Source organism: Callithrix jacchus, chromosome 10 (assembly GCF_049354715.1).
Source record: "Callithrix jacchus isolate 240 chromosome 10, calJac240_pri, whole genome shotgun sequence".
Lineage (NCBI taxonomy): Eukaryota > Metazoa > Chordata > Mammalia > Primates > Cebidae > Callithrix > Callithrix jacchus.
Window position 1 is genome coordinate 130,481,836 of NC_133511.1, and position 16,767 is coordinate 130,498,602.

The 16,767-nt window shown below is 62.9% G+C and overlaps 1 protein-coding gene across 25 annotated transcripts in view; it reads right to left on the reverse strand.

The window, feature by feature from the left end:
• The window catches only part of BRSK2 (BR serine/threonine kinase 2), a 69,725-nt gene that overhangs the window by 28,474 nt on the left and 24,484 nt on the right, over positions 1 to 16,767 (reverse strand). For 16 of the 25 annotated variants that reach the window (XR_004730828.3, XR_013523622.1, XR_013523621.1 and 13 more), the window contains exon 2: positions 1,502 to 1,596. Coding sequence is in view for 10 of the 25 variants with exons in the window: in XM_035263817.3 (XP_035119708.1) it covers positions 1,502 to 1,596 (95 nt within the window). In the remaining 15 variants the exon portion in view is untranslated. Of the gene's footprint in view, positions 1 to 1,501; positions 1,597 to 16,767 lie in introns of those variants that run through there. The other 9 variants (XR_013523625.1, XR_013523626.1, XR_013523624.1 and 6 more) reach the window with 1 other exon arrangement.

Below are 16,767 nucleotides of genomic sequence, written 5' to 3' on the forward strand. Positions count from 1 at the left end.
GTGTGAGCCCAGCCTCAGGAATGGGGTCTGGAGCTGCAGGGGAGGAGGCCTCCCAGGCTCCCAGCCAGAGTCGAGTGGAGGCCCTTCCGGGCAGACTGCGCCCACGCTCCGTCCTTCCTCACAGTGGAGGCCTCGCAGCGGGGGACTGGACAGGCCTCTGTGGGCTCAGGACTGGCACGAGGTGGGGGTGGGTGTCCTGTGCGTGGGGTGTGGAGTGGGTGTGCCAGCCGTGGGCAGGCTCCCGGCTGGCAATGTCCTCAAGTGGGGAGGATAGCAATGTCCCAGGGCCCCAGGGAGGGGGAGAAGTGACCCCTGAGGGTACCTGACTCAGGACACCCAGTCCTGCTCCGAGGTGAGGGCAGGGTCTCCTCCTTCAGACGTGCCAGCCTGGTCAAGGCCACTTGGGACCCTGCCCAGCACAGAGGAGTGGCCGTGGCAGTATGGGGGCCAGCCAAGGCAACAGCCTGGAGCACCCAGCACTCAGGAGCCAGGGTAGACAAGGCTTTGGAGCTGGGGCCAGTCTTGTGATGGGGTCCCAGCCCTGGTGAGTTAGCCAGCCTGTCCCAAGCCCTTCCCTTCCAGGCGGGCATCTGTGCACAGCGCCTGCAGGTGTCAGGCCCACCTCTCCTCCTCGGCATCTCCAGGCCCTCCTTCCTCCACTCAGGGCTCACAGGCACCTCCCAAATTCAGCATGGGGCTCTCCCCAGCCCCGCTCTGCACTGGGTCTCCCTCTACCAGACAGGGTCCTGGCCTGTCACTCCCAAGGCCTCGGTTTCTCCTCCAAGGCAGGGTCGGAGCCTGCCAGCTCCATCCAGGCAGCCCTTGGTGCTGCTGCCACCTCCCCCTGGGGTCCCCTGGCCTCCCCAGTGCAGTCTGGTTAATTCCTCCACGCCCCCAGCAGCTGTGGAGACTCCTAGTGTAAATAAGGGTCCCTAGGCATCTCCACCCCCTGGGCTCCTCCCACCAGCACAGGGCCCTCTCCCTCCTCAGCCCCAGCCCCAGCCCCAGCCCTCCCCTCAAAGGAGCCAATGCAGGGATAGGTGGGACGGGAGGCTCCACTGGTCCACTGGGCCCTGGAGGGCCCCACACTGGATGCCCAGGTCCCACCATGCGTGACACTTGGGAGCCACAGCCTCTGCCTCTACACCCAGGGTCAGGCTTCCCTGCAGCCGGGGCAGCGCCCTCCCCACTGAGAGGAGGGTCAGAGGCCAGGAGTCCTCCACCCAGGGTGGCCTGCCTGGTCCCCACAGTGGCCAGACACCACCGCATGGAGGCCAGGCCCCAGGGGAGGAGGAAGGCGGGGCTCCCCTCTGCCAAGATGGGCCCTGCCCAGCACGGGACAGGCTGCTCTGAGGCAGGGGCCCCCTCTCAGTTCTAACTGAGGACACCGAGGCTCTGCCACCAGAAGCCTGCAGGTCCCCACAAGGCTGAGTCCCAGCCCCTGTGCTATTCCCCGACCTAAGCACAACTGGCCCTGCCTTCCCCCCAGGGCCCTGCTCACCTTCATCAGCACAGACTCGCTGAGCTTCTCACGGTTGACGATCTTGATGGCCACCTTCTGGCAGGTGACACAGTGAACCCCCAGCTTCACCAGGCCTGCAGGAGAGAAGCAGCCGCCACTCAGACCCACCCGGACTGTGCGGGTTGGGGGGCCTCCTCCCGAGCCCTGGTCAGCAGGGGCCCCACCCTCTTCAGGGCTGGACTGGGCCCCTGCCCGCCTGGGTTGCCGTCCAGGACAGCTCCATGCTGGTGTCACGCTACCCCACAAGGCTGTGTCTTCCCTCCATGCTGGCCCTTTGGGCTTCTCAGCTCTCCGTGGCCCCACTTGCCCTCTCCCCGTCCCAGGGCACCTGGAGCCCCTCTCTGGCTCTAACCACTGTCCGCCAGGAGCCAGAGCGCCCTCGAGGCCCCAGCCTGGCCCAGGAAGCTCATCCCCCGCACACCCCCACCCCGAGACCGCCCCGCAGCCCTCTGCTGAGATCCCCCCCCCCGCAGCCCTCTGCTGAGACCCGCCCCCCGCAGCCCTCTGCTGAGATCCCCCCACTTCGCAGCCCTCTGCCGAGATGCTGCTCTGCTCCCAAGCTGGCCCTGTGCTCACCCCAGAACAGCAGGATGGGCCCCAGGCCACTCCCCAGGCAGCACTGCCCCAGACCTCCACAGCCCTTCAGCCCTCTCCTTCCCAGACCCACCTAAAAGGCAGGCAGGGTGCTCTGGAAATGTGCCTCAGCTGGCACATGGTCCTGATCCCCTGCCCCCTCAGCCCACTCTCCCTTTCTTCTCTCCCCTTTTCATAGCCACGTACCTGCCCCTGCCCAGGACAGCCAGGCCACACCCCTGAGCCCACCCCCAGGCCGGAATTGGGACCTTGACACTGGAGACACCCTCAGGCGCCCACAACCCAGGCCGCCTCCCACTGCCTCCCACCAACGGTCCCAGGTGTACCCACCGGCCTACTCCATGCTGGGTCATGTTGGAACCATGTGGGGCTCAGGTTACCACAGGGTACCCCTCTTCCTGGGAGCGCCCAGACACCCAGAGCCTGGCTGGTGTTCCCACTGGGCTTTAGGGGACACCATCCTTCCGTGCACTGCCCTGTGTCATCAGCCACCCCATGAGAGTCTGATACCACCTCTGCCTCTGTGGCTCCAGATTTGGATGCAGGAGCCCCGCCTCCTCCAGCACCAACCACCTGGGCTGCCCACCTGCTCTCCAGACGGGGTGGACCCCCCTCTTCTTGTCTCAGAGCTGGGGGGAAGGGCCAGGCAGCCTGGATCTGGGTGAGCCCAGTCCAGCCGGGGGACCCAGGACCTTGCCAGAAGACGTGGGCTTCCCCAGAGGCAGGGGGAGCTGCAGGCTGGGCACAGACAGAGGCTGGGTGGGGAGGAGAGCCCAGTGCCTGGGCTGGGAGGGGCCTGGCAGGGCAGTGGCTGCTCATGGAGGAGGGGCTGCCTCTCCCTGGCAGCCTTTGATCTGGCAAGAGGCCTGTGATTCACTCAGCCAGGGGAGCACTCGGGAGGGCATAGCACCCTTCATCCATAATTCAGGGTGGCTGGAGGCTCCTGTGGTGCACTCCTCCCCAGGCACAAGGCTGGCCTGCACCCCGGGAACCCCCTACACAGAAAGGAGCAAGAGCTCAAAGTCCCCCAAACATGGCTGCATGGCTAAGGTGTGGCCCCTGCCAGAAGCCTCTGGCCCCAAGGCCATGGAGCTCCTAAAACCCCCCAGGACCAAACCCTGGGAGGATGCAGCCAGAGGTCAGGACAGAAACTCCCAAAGAAGGGATGACCCAGAAACACCCAGCGTGAGGCACCCTCAGAAGCACCTATGTCCTTTTGGGGCCAGGAGACCCCAAAGGAGGAAGGGCTCTGCCCCAGAATGTAATGAGAGCTGGGGGTGAAGTGGGAGGGAGGCTGTGGTCAAAGCCCCCAAGGGCACCGGGATCACATTCCCAGGTGAATAACGAGGCCTGTGGGTGGTCCTGGTGGCCCCACACGGAGGCGAGTGAAGTCATCAGGGCACAGCCACCAAGGGCACTGGCAGCTGTTATATGATGACACCCGATCAGACCGCAGAAGACGCTCACTGTTGAGCGCAGAGGATGCTGGTTACAGAGCAGGAGGTCCCAGTGCAGGGGCACGCGCTGTGCACACACTGAGGGGTGTGCACACCTCTATGCATGCACACACACACCAGAGTACACTCGTGCACACACATGCCCATGTGCACATGCACACACAGCGAGACACCCCGTGTACATACATGCACACACAGTGCATGCACCCGCACACACACACCATGCACACACACAGGGCTACACCCTGTACACACACCTGTGTACACAGATCACCCTGTGCATACATACCCATTCACACACCCGTGTACACAGGTATACCTACACCCTGTCCACACACCCATGCACACATCCATGCACACATGCATGCCTACACTGTGCACATACCCATGCACACACCCATGTACACAGGCACGCCTACACCCTGTGCACACATACTCATGCACACACCCGTGTACACAGGCATGCCTACACCCTGGGCACACATACCCAGTGCACACACCCATACACACATGCCTATACCCTGTGCACACACCCCATGCACACCATACACACATGCCTACACCCTTTGCACACACCCCATGCACACACCCATGCACACAGGCATGCCTACACCCTGTGCACACATACCCATGCACACAGGCACACCTACACCCTGTGCACACACCCCATGCACACACCCGTGCACACAAACGCCTACACTGCGCACATACCCATGCACACACCCATGTACACAGGCACGTCTACACCCTGGGCACACCCATTCACATACCCGTGCACACATGCATGCCTACACCCTGTGCACACATACCCAGTGCACACACCCATACACATATGCCTACACCCTGTGCACACACCCCATGCACACCACACAGGCCTACACCCTGTACACACACCTAAACCCTGTGCACACAACCATGTACACATGCACGCCTACACCCTGTGCACATACCCAATGCACCCACCCGTGCATACATGCATGCCTACACCCTGTGCACATACCCAATGCACCCACCCATGTGCACACGCCCACACCCTGTACACACACACCCCGTGCACACACCTGGTGCACATCCAGTAACACCATGTGCACACAGTACACACCTCAGTGCATGTACACCTGCAATTACACACATACATACCAGTGTACACACACATACCCATAGTGCACGCCTACCCTCTCATGCACACACACACCCCAGTGTACACACACCCTCATGCACACATACAGATATGCAGGCACAGTGTCAGCCTGTACAGACACATCCGTGAATGACAGGAGCCAAAAGATGTGTGGAGAGCACCATCCTGCTTCCAGAAAAGGAAAGAAAGGGGACTGAAAATGGAGAGGGGCCTGACAGCCACCTGGGCCAACTTCCCAGAAGCCGATACTGAAAGGGCGCTGCTGGCCCCACCACCCATCAGGAGCACTGGCCTTGCCCCAGCTGCTGTTCTGAGTAGGGCCCCTCCACCAGCATGCACAGACGAGGATACAGTGGTTCCATCTGCTGCCAGCATATGTGGCTCAGAAGGGCCAGGAGAACAGGGGGCCATGTGGAACAGCGTGTTCCTGACAAGCCCCCACCTTCCAAGAGGAGGTTCCGGCGGGGATGGAGCCACTGGGGTTGGGCCTGGCGCACCCACAGAGCCCGCCCACTTCCTTGCATCTGGAGCCTGGGGGCTGCAGGTGGCTGGAGGTCTCTTGGATGGCGACAGAGGCACAGAGGAGTCACAGCCACCAAGAGCCTCCTGCTGGTGCTCAGACGCCTCAGGGCTCAGGTAAAGGCAGCCAGGACACAGCAGGCTGGGGCACAGGAGAGCCATCCCCAGCTGTGTCCTAGCGCAGGGGGGCCGTCCCCAGCTGTGTCCTGGCGCAGGAGGCCCGTCCCCAGCTGTGTCCTGGCGCAGGAGGGCCGTCCCCAGCTGTGTCCTGGCGCAGGAGGCCCGTCCCCAGCTGTGTCCTGGCGCAGGAGGCCCGTCCCCAGCTGTGTCCTGGCGCAGGAGGCCCGTCCCCAGCTGTGTCCTGGCGCAGGAGGGCCGTCCCCAGCTGTGTCCTGGAGCTCTGGCCACTCCTGCCTCCATCTTCTTTCACTTGCTGCCCCTATGCCCAGAAAATCCTTTCCCCACTACTGTACCCTGAAGACTCCTATACATCTCTCAAAGCCCAGCATGGAGATGTCCCTCCAAAGTAAAGCTTCCCTGGGGCCCTAGGCAGCAATGCCACCCTCTGCATCCTGGTCCCCCCAGCTTCGGGATTATGAGCAGAATATTTGGGTTATGAGCCGTTTTCCCACTTCCTGGATGCAGGGAGTGGGGAGTGTGCTGTGAGAGGCCCTCCTGACTGGGCCACAGCCTGGAGGGTGCAGAGTGGGAGGCTGCCATGGAGAAGCCCAGGGCCAGCCTTCATCATCCACCCCGCAACGTGCTGTGGTTTATTTTCCAATTGAGATTCCATCTCTAATTACTGTCTTTACATACACAGAGGCTCAGCGGCGAGAGGAAAAGCGTGCAGTGCCACAGATCACTGCACAGGGCCCTGCGGGGGGGCGGCGGTGCAGAGCAGTGAGGGACGGGTGGTGGCACAGAGCAGCGGGGGCCAGCAGCTCACATCAGGCCTCATTTCTGTGGGAGGGTTTGCTGGTGGGTGCCCAAGGATGTCAGCTCTCCCTGTGCCCACTGCATGGAAGGGCCGGGCACCATGGAACCACAGGGCATCCTAGGGAAGGCCCAGGTATGCCAGGAGAGTGCTGGGCCTCAGGGAGCGGACTGGCACATTAACACATCCCCAGGAGCTCCAGAGCCAGCCGGGAGAGTCAAAGGGAGCTCTGGGACCATCCTGCACCTGGCATCCGAGAGCAGACCCTGACCCAAGTCCCAGGTTAGCCAAGATGAGAGCGGCCTTCTGCCTGAGGCACTGGCGGTTGGGGGAGGAAGGTATACCCGGGAAGCTCAGTGTCCTCACCCTCCCCTGCCCACACCTCCTACCATCTCCACCATGCACACCAGTGCCACAGCCTGGAGGGCCACCTTGGGCCCCGTTGGGTGTCTGCTGCCCACCCTCACCCAGAAGTGGGGTGAGATCCAACAGAAAGGACAGGGACAGCTCATCTACCCCAAGGCCAGTGGACAGGATGCAGGTGGGAAAGGAGCATGAGAGCTGCCGCACGTGGGGAATGGGCTGCTGTCCTTGGTGCTGAACGTGTCCCCTGCAGGTGAAGAACCTGCCTCCAGCAGCCCCTGGGCCCAGGCGGTAAGGAGGAAATGCCCTGAGGGGTGGGGTCACTGGACAGGCCTGCCCTGCTCCCACCCCACAAAGCAGGCTTCCAGAGAGCAGCACAGGCCACAACCTGCCCCGTCATTGTCTCCACCCCACGGTGAGGGGACCAAGTGGGCCTCATCCTGAGACAGGGCCCCACGTGGCCCAGCTCCCCAGACGGCCACAGCCAGCGGTGACCCATTTCCTGGAGTGCCGAATCCCCGTGGCCGGGCCACAACTCATGGGAGTGTGCAGAGCAGGCCCCTCTTCTGGGGGACAGAACGGGGCAGCCTCCAGCGGGCTCTCCATGAGGAAGGGAAGCAGCACAACGCGGCTCTTTGGAAAAACCAGAAGCAATGCCAGATGCTGCTGAGTGGCCCCATCTCCTGGCCTGGCTGTCCACATGAGCCAAGGTGCAGGCCTTGGAGGGCGGCCAGAGAGAGCCAGGCAGCCAATACCCCAGCCAGGAGGAAACGGCTTCCCCATCTCCCCAGGGCCCACACCAGGCCAACTGAGGGCAAAGGGACAGGTGTGTCCCCAGCCCAGCTGCCTCTGCTCCTCATCCTTGCTCTCTCTGTCCCCTTAGTCACCCCATGCCCCAGATGACCATGAAACACTCTGCCCACAACAGCCTCCGCAGACCTCAGCGACCTACCCCCTGGAAGCCACAGCCTGTGTCCCATCTCACACTGTGTTGTGGCTCGTCTGTGCACAAAGGAAGCAAGGCAAGGGAAGGGTATGTGTTTCAAAGACCAGACCACAAGGACACCACAGCTTCCTCTTGGGCTCTGGGGAGCCCGGTGGCCACATCTTGAGGCAGTGCCCTGCAGGACATCCATGTGCAGAGGATCTGAGGCCCCCCTACACAGCCTGCAGGAACCCCGCCCCCACAGGAAGCCCTTCCAGCCCAGGTAGCCCTAGGTGCCGCCTTCACCAGAGCCTCCTGAGAGGCCTTGAGCCACAACCACCTGCCGGGTGGCTTGGATGGACGACCCCAGGGAGCAGGGACTCCAAGTGCTGCACCCACCGGGACTGACCCACCATGCAGAGCAGGACAATGAAAATGCTGGGCTTCTCACGCCCAGGCCTCAGGGTGGCGCTCAGGACCCCCACACCCAGGCCACCACCACGTGGCGCTCAGGACCCCCAAGCCCAGGCCACCACCACGTGGCGCTCAGGACTCCCACGCCCAGGCCTCCACATGGCGCTCAGGACTCCCATGCCCAGGCCTCCATATGGCGCTCAGGACTCCCAAGCCCAGGCCTCCACGTGGCGCTCAGGACTCCCACGCCCAGGCCTCAATGTGGCGCTCAGGACTCCCATGCCAAGGTCTCCACATGGCACTCAGGACTCCCATGCCACCACGTGGCACTCAGGACTCCCACGCCCAGGCCTCCAGTGGTGCTCAGGACTCCCACGCCCAGGCCTCCAGTGGTGCTCAGGACTCCCATGCCCAGGCCTCAATGTGGCACTCAGGACTCCCATGCCCAGGCCTCCACATGGTGCTCAGGACTCCCATGCCAAGGTCTCCACATGGCACTCAGGACTCCCATGCCACCACGTGGCGCTCAGGACTCCCACGCCCAGGCCTCAATGTGGCGCTCAGGACTCCCATGCCCAGGCCTCAATGTGGCACTCAGGACTCCCATGCCCAGGCCTCCAGTGGTGCTCAGGACTCCCATGCCCAGGCCTCAATGTGGCACTCAGGACTCCCATGCCAAGGTCTCCACATGGCACTCAGGACCTGTGTCTGAGTACCCACCTGGCAGGACAGCGTCACTAAGTAGGAATCACATGGCCTCCCTGGCGCCAATCCCACCGACCACGCAGCCTCTGACAAGGACCCCCGAGTCTTCACCTGCAGAGGCGGCAGGAACACCTCTCCCACCAGCCGCTGGCTCCACAGGTGCTGTGTGTGAGCCCTGGAAAGGGGAAGCACAGTCCTGCTCGGCCCCCGCCTCCTGCCCCCACCCCACCAACCTGCCCCAGGGAGCCCGCCTGGCAGAAGCCCAGGTCCAGAGACCCTGTCTGTCTGAACAGAGCCCCAGCCAGCTCCACAGGGCCCTGCCTGACCCCCAGGACTCCCTCTATCCACCCAGTCTCCACAGATCCTGAGCCTGGGCCTCCTGGGCTAGGGTGGAGGGTGAAGCGTGGGAGAAATGGCCTGCTGGCTGGATGCAGGTGGAGGACAGGGCAGCAGGTATGCAGCCATCCCATCCTGTCGGGGCACAGAGCAGTCCAGGTCCTGGTGAAGGGTCCTGGATGCTTCTCCTTTAAATGCTGGGGGAGTTCCTGCTGCTGGGCCCCACCCCAGTGAAGGAGGCCCCTCATCTACCCTTGATTCCCACGCTGGTCACACAGCCCCACTGTCTGCCTGGAAGGATCCTGAGGGGGGCCACCCCACAGGGACACCTTGTCTCCTCCAGTTCTCACTGCCCTTCTTCCTCTTGCCCCCATGCTCAGAGCCACCCACTGCTGGGCACCCTCCATGTTGAGGCAGTGCAGGTGAGAGCCTGGCAGGGGCCCTGGGGGACCCCCCCAGCAGAGGCTTCCCTCTGCCTGGTCTGCAGGACCTGCTGTCACTCCAGGGGAATGGTGGGGCTCCCTGGGGCTCACAGAGCAGCTCTGGAGGCCACGGGGATGCCAAGGGGGCCCCACATCACAGCTGGAAGATGCATGGATGGAAGGGTGGTCCCTGAAAGATTTGTGTCCCGATGCCCGAGGCTCAGGAATGTGACCTGACTTGGTAAAATGGCCTCTGCAGAGGTTTCTAAGTTATGGATCTCAATATAACATCACCTGGGATTTGGTGTGGACCCTAAACCCAACAGCCAGCCTTCCTATCAGAGAAAGGCAGAGGAACGCATGGCTGGGGACACACCGGGAGGGTGCCACGTGAGGGTGAGAGCAAGATGTTGAGGGGGGCTTCTGCAGGCAGGCCCAGGGCACCAGGAAAACCTAGCCAGGAGAGGCGAGGAGCAGAGCTTCCTGGCACCTGGAAGAGCCAGCCCCACCCACCCCGCATCGTGGACGTCCTGCATCCAGAAGGTAAAAGAATGTATCTCTGCTGTTGAGTGAGCAGGTCTGGGGAACGTGTACCGGCAGCAGGGACCTCACATGTGCCTCCTCCACTCACACAAGTGTCCATGGACAGCACCCTTCATCATGACCCTCCTCAGGGATCTCAAATTCCAGGACCACTGTGGCCGCCTGACCTTATCCCTCTCCTGGTCTCAGGAGCTTCTCCCCAGACATGCTCCCCAAGAGTCTGAGCCTGGCCAGAGGCCTCAGCTCCCAAGCAGAGGTTCCACAGGCTCCACTCTAAAGAATGTACAAGGTCTCGGGCCCACTCTCAGCCTCCAGACGCTAAGGATGGGGCTTGGGGGAGGGTACCCGGTTCCGTTGTTCCTGAAGCCCAGACAGCCAGGACCCCACTGTCCCCACCACATCCCGCAGGAGATGCAGTTCTTGGGGGAGGCCCTGGGGTGTGTGGACCCTGGAGGTGCCTGGATATCGGCCTCCAGGCTGCTCTCTGGCCAAGCTAAGGCTCCCAAGCTGCATTACCCTCCCCTAGATCCTCACAAAGCTCTGTCCCTTTCCCAGGAGGGGACACGGAGGCCTGGGGAGCAAGGGCACCTGCTCAGAAACCCAGGTCTGCCAAGGCCCATCCTCACACGCATGACCAGGTTGGGGCTGGCTGTGGGGCTTCCTGGACAGGCAGCAACCCCCAGCTGGGGCCGGCGCAAGCTGTATCTCTGTTGTCTCCTCGGTCCTGGCTTGAGGAGTGAACACAAGGCTGGGCAAAGAGAGGGCAAAAGTGAGACCCAGAGGGAGTGTGTCCATCCTGACAGGCAGCTGAGCTGGGGGCAGTCCCCGCTCCAGGGGACCGTGGGGTCACGGAGCTCTTCCAGCCCATGGTCAGCACTGTCGGGGGTAGCGTGGAGTGTCCCTGGAAGGAGGTTTCACTGTCTTGGAGGCCCCACCCTGGACTACATGACCGGGAGAGATTGCTATCAGCAGTGTGTCCTGGGGGGGTGGGTGCCGTAGATGCTGCACACTCGGGGGGGGGTGAGGACGGTGTAGACACCGCACACTCAGGACATGGGGTGAGTACACTGTAGACACCGCATGCTCAGGAGACGTGGTGAGGGCAGTGTAGACACTGCACGCTCAGGAGACGTGGTGAGGGCAGTGTAGACACCACACGCTCAGGAGACAGGGTGAGGACACTGTAGACACCACACGCTCAGGAGACACGGTGAGGCCGGTGTAGACACCGCACGCTCAGGAGACAGGGTGAGGACGGTGTAGACACCGCACGCTCAGGAGACGGGGTGAGGACGGTGTAGACACCGCACGCTCAGGAGACGGGGTGAGGACACTGTAGACACCGCACGCTCAGGAGACGGGTGAGGGCTGTGTAGACACCACACGCTCAGGAGACGGGGTGAGGGCTGTGTAGACACCGCACGCTCAGGAGACGTGGTGAGGGCGGTGTAGACACCGCACGCTCAGGAGACGGGGTGAGGACACTGTAGACACCGCACGCTCAGGAGACGGGGTGAGGACAGTGTAGACACCGCACGCTCAGGAGACGGGGTGAGGGCAGTGTAGACACCGCACGCTCAGGAGACGGGGTGAGGACACTGTAGACACCGCACGCTCAGGAGACGGGTGAGGGCTGTGTAGACACCGCACGCTCGGGAGACGGGGTGGGGGCAGTGTAGACACCGCACGCTCAGGAGACGGGGTGGGGGCAGTGTAGACACCACACGCTCAGGAGACGGGGTGAGGACACTGTAGACACCGCATGCTCAGGAGACGGGGTGAGGACACTGTAGACACCGCATGCTCAGGAGATGGGACTGAGGACACTAGAGACAGCGCACGCTCAGGAGACGGGGTGAGGAAACTGTAGACACCGCACGCTCAGGAGACGCGGTGAGGGCTGTGTAGACACCGCACGCTCAGGAGACGCGGTGAGGGCTGTGTAGACACCGCACGCTCGGGAGACGCGGTGAGGGCGGTGTAGACACCGCACGCTCGGGAGACGGGGTGGGGGCGGTGTAGACACCGCACGCTCGGGAGACGGGGTGAGGGCGGTGTAGACACCGCACGCTCGGGAGACGGGGTGGGGGCGGTGTAGACACCGCACGCTCGGGAGACGGGGTGGGGGCGGTGTAGACACCGCACGCTTGGGAGACGGGGTGGGGGCGGTGTAGACACCGCACGCTCGGGAGACGGGGTGGGGGCGGTGTAGACACCACATGCTCAGGAGACGGGGTGGGGTGTAGACACTGAGGACGGTGTAGACACCGCACGCTCAGGAGACGGGGTGAGGGCGGTGTAGACACCGCACGCTCGGGAGACAGGGTGAGGGCGGTGTAGACACCGCACGCTCGGGAGACGGGGTGGGGACGGTGTAGACACCGCACGCTCGGGAGACGGGGTGGGGACGGTGTAGACACCGCACACTCGGGAGACGGGGTGGGGGCGGTGTAGACACCGCACGCTCAGGAGATGGGATAAGGACGGTGTAGACACTGCACACTCACAAGGCCAGTGGCACACGGCCCCTCTGCACAGACCCCACAGCTCCTCATGTACCAGTGCCCACCACAGAGCCTCCTGACTCCCAAGCCAGCCTCAGCCTCATGGGCTGCTCCCCCCATGGCCAGCAAACCTCCCTAGCGACACAGGGACCTCCTCCTCCCCAGAGCACCCGATGGGTGGCATGCAGCAGACAGGGTAGAGAAGAGGCTGGAGGAGGGAAGGCCCCACCCAGGACTCTGTGCACACAGGACACTAAACGGGGACCACACACACACACACACACACACACACAGGACAACAAACAGCTCAGGAGGGGGCCGGGGCTGGGAGCTGCCATGAGGCCCGGCCAGCCCCCACTCCACAATCTGCTTGACTCGCCCCTGTTGCCACCCACCTGCACACTCCCGGAGGGGAAGCTCACAGCTGGGGCTGGACTGGGCTCTCACCCAACCACACCGTTGGTCCTGACCCCGCCTCAAATACATGGAGGACGGCGACACAGCCACAGGCGCCACCGTCTCCCCACTTGGTACCTCAGCTTTGGGTGAGACCCCTCAGCCTGCCCAGCCCCTGCCCCAACCTGCGCCCTCCTCTCCCAGGCTGATGTGCTCTCATCTCAGGCACGGCCCCGGTGTTGGGCGGCAGCTTTGCTCCCCGGGTTGGGGGTACCCCCACTTGCCCTGACAGGGGCCTCTGAAGTTGCCACAGACACTGAAACCTCATTCCCTCATTAGCACCCCAGCTCCTGCTCCCCAACCCTCGGCCTCCTCAGTTTAGGGCATGCCAGGCTCTATGCAACTCCACCCTGAACACCCACGGCAATAGCCTGACAGAGGAGCCGGGGCGGGGGCAGGAAGGAGGAGTCCCCCACCCCACGCACCCCTGGCGACAGCCTGACAGAGGAGCCAGGGCGGGGGCAGGAAGGAGGAGACCCCCCACCCCACACACCCATGGCGACAGCCTGACAGAGGAGCCAGGGCGGGGGCAGGAAGGAGACCCCCCCACCCCACACACCCATGGCAAGAGCCTGACAGAGGAGCCAGGGCGGGGGCAGGAAGGAGACCCCCCACCCCACGCACCCCTGGCGACAGCCCAACAGAGGAGCCAGGGCGGGGGCAGGAAGGAGGAGACCCCCCACCCCACACACCCATGGCGACAGCCTGACAGAGGAGCCAGGGCGGGGGCAGGAAGGAGGAGACCCCCCACCCCACACACCCATGGCGACAGCCTGACAGAGGAGCCAGGGCGGGGGCAGGAAGGAGGAGACCCCCCACCCCACACACCCATGGCGACAGCCTGACAGAGGAGCCAGGGCGGGGGCAGGAAGGAGGAGACCCCCCACCCCACACACCCATGGCGACAGCCTGACAGAGGAGCCAGGGCGGGGGCAGGAAGGAGGAGACCCCCCACCCCACACACCCATGGCGACAGCCTGACAGAGGAGCCAGGGCGGGGGCAGGAAGGAGGAGACCCCCCACCCCACACACCCATGGCGACAGCCTGACAGAGGAGCCAGGGTGGGGGCAGGAAGGAGGAGACCCCCACCCCACACACCCATGGCGACAGCCTGACAGAGGAGCCAGGGCGGGGGCAGGAAGGAGGAGACCCCCAGCACACGCTCAGAACATTAATAGATCCCACAGCCTCCGCCGCCTACCAGCGCCAGGCGCGGAAGGAGGGGCGGTGCATCTCTTTGAAGACAGCTCCACTGCCTCTGCCTGGCTCCCGCCCTCCCAGCCCGGCACCCAAACAAAAGTGGGGATGCAGCTCCCGCCACGGGCCAGAGAGTGAAGGAGCGGGCAGCTTCCCAGCCTCAGGCTGTTCCGGAACCCAGGTCCCTTCCAAGCAGAGGCAGGTATCTCTGCAGCCAGCGGGTGGGAGCCAGGGCAGGACCGTAGACGCCTGCTTCCCTCCTGAGTGTGACCCTGGGTGCACCCAGCCTCAGGGATCTCCAGCCACCCCGTCCTAGCAGGGGAAGATTAAATGAGAGCCCCCAGACATCCACAGCCCTCAGCTGTCACAATGTCCTCCCCTCCAAAGCACAGACGGGGATGACACCAGGAAGAGGCCCAAGGCTGGCCACATCTGGCGCCCACAGGCAGTGCAAAGCCCCTGAAGACCTGATGGCATCGCCGTGTGCATCCCAAAGGTCCGCTCTGCTCTGCACCCAAATGAAAGATGCCAGGGGGAGGCCCCAGTCAGGTCCCAGGGTTGAAACCCACCTTCCAGCACCCAGCCAGAGGGCCAAGGGTGCCTTGGTGGGTGCAGACCCCTTCCCCATGAGACCTCCAAGCTGGGCTGTTGAAGCGGAAAAGCAGGGAGTTGCTGGGCACCTGCTGGACACTGCACAGAGGCTGAGCCCCAGGACTGCTGGCCCCACCTAGAACTGAGGACAGGAGTGACCGGAGGAGTCCCCCAGCCAGGCCATGAGTAGGATGATGGCCAGGGAGGAGGCTGCAGGGAGGGGTGGATCCTGGGGTGAAGGCCAGGTGGGGAGGAAGAGGCTGGAGCTGGGGACCAAGGGGGCGGGGACACGACTTGGGAGCCACAGGGCGTCCAGGCAGGGCCTGCACGGAGGAACAAAGGTCCAGGCAAGACTTCAGGCTCACCTGCCAACCCTTTCTGGATTAAACAAGAGGAAGCCCGGCAATGATGGGGGAACCTCAAAACATTCAAGAATCTCCTAGAAGTGGGCAGGAAGAGCAGGCAGGGGCTGGGCTTGGGCCTGCCTGTCTCCAGGGGACACAGGAAACTGAAAATGTCTGTGTCCGTCAGAGTACAGGACAGGACTCGGATGGGGCTGCAGACACCCTGGAGCATCTGGCCGTCCACGGGGTCGGGGCAGCCCCGGCCAGCCTCTCCCTGCTCTGGACCAACAAGAGGGGCAGCCGGGGCCACACCCAGCAGAGGGTGGGGGCTGGGGTCCACCCCTGCAGCAACATCTGTCTCATCCTGACAAGGCCGTCCCCACTCCCTGCCCATCACGCCATCACACACACAGGGACACACGCACACATAGGTACACCCACAGGCACACACAGACACACACAGGCACACGCATACGGGTACACACACAGGCACATACACATGCAGAGGCACACATACAGGCAAATGCACACAGGTACACACACAGGCACAAGCACACGGTACACACAGGCACACACATGCACATGCACACAGGTACACACACAGGCACGCACAGGCACACGCACACGGTACACACACAGGCACACACATGCACATGCACAGGCACACATACAGGCACACGAACACACACAGGTACACACAGGCACACACAGACATGCACAGGTACATACACGCACACACAGGCACACACAAGCACACACAGGCACACGCACATGGGTACACACACAGGCACACACATGCACATGCAGAGGCACACACACACAGGCACACAGGTGCACACAGGCACACACACAGACATGCACAGGTACATACACACACAGGCACACATATGCACATGCAGAGGCACACATACAGGCACACGCACACAGGCACATGCACACAGGCACACAAAGGCACACACAGGCACACGTGCACGGTACACACAGGCGCACATGCACAGGCACAGGCACACACAGGCACACACACAGACATGCACAGGTACATACACGCACACAGAGGCACACACAGGCACATGCACACAGGTACACACAGGCACACACATGCACATGCACAAGCACACATACAGGCACACGCACACAGGCACACACAGGCACACACACAGACATGCACAGGTACATACACGCACACAGAGGCACACACATGCACATGCACACAGGTACACACAGGCACACACAGGCACACGGGTACACACAGGCACACACATGCACATGCAGAGGCACACATACAGGCACACGCACATGGGTACACACACAGGCACACACAGGCGCACACAGGCACACACACAGACATGCACAGGCACATGTGGTTCTCCTGCCTCAGCCTTCTGAATAGCTGGGATTACACGCACTCCCACCACACCCAGCTAATTTTTGTATCTTTAGTAGAGACAGGGTTTATCCATGTTGGCCAGGCTGGTCTCAAACCCCTGACCTGAAGTGATCCACCTGTCTTGGCCTCCCAAAGTGCTGGGATTACAGAGGTGAGCCACCGGGAGAGGGCACATTTTAAGAGAGACAAATGAAGCATTTCCCCAAATGTATTAAGTACCTCAGCTATGGATCCACGGGGCTCACTGAACCTCAAGCTGGACAGAAGCCTGGAGGAACCCACTGAGGCAGGTCACCGCAAAACTGATACAGAGAACCTCAAAAGCAGCCAGAGACGCACACCACACCCAGGGGCCTCGGCGGCAGCCGCCTCTCACCAGCAGAGGACACGGCTGTGCACCCACTGAGCACCC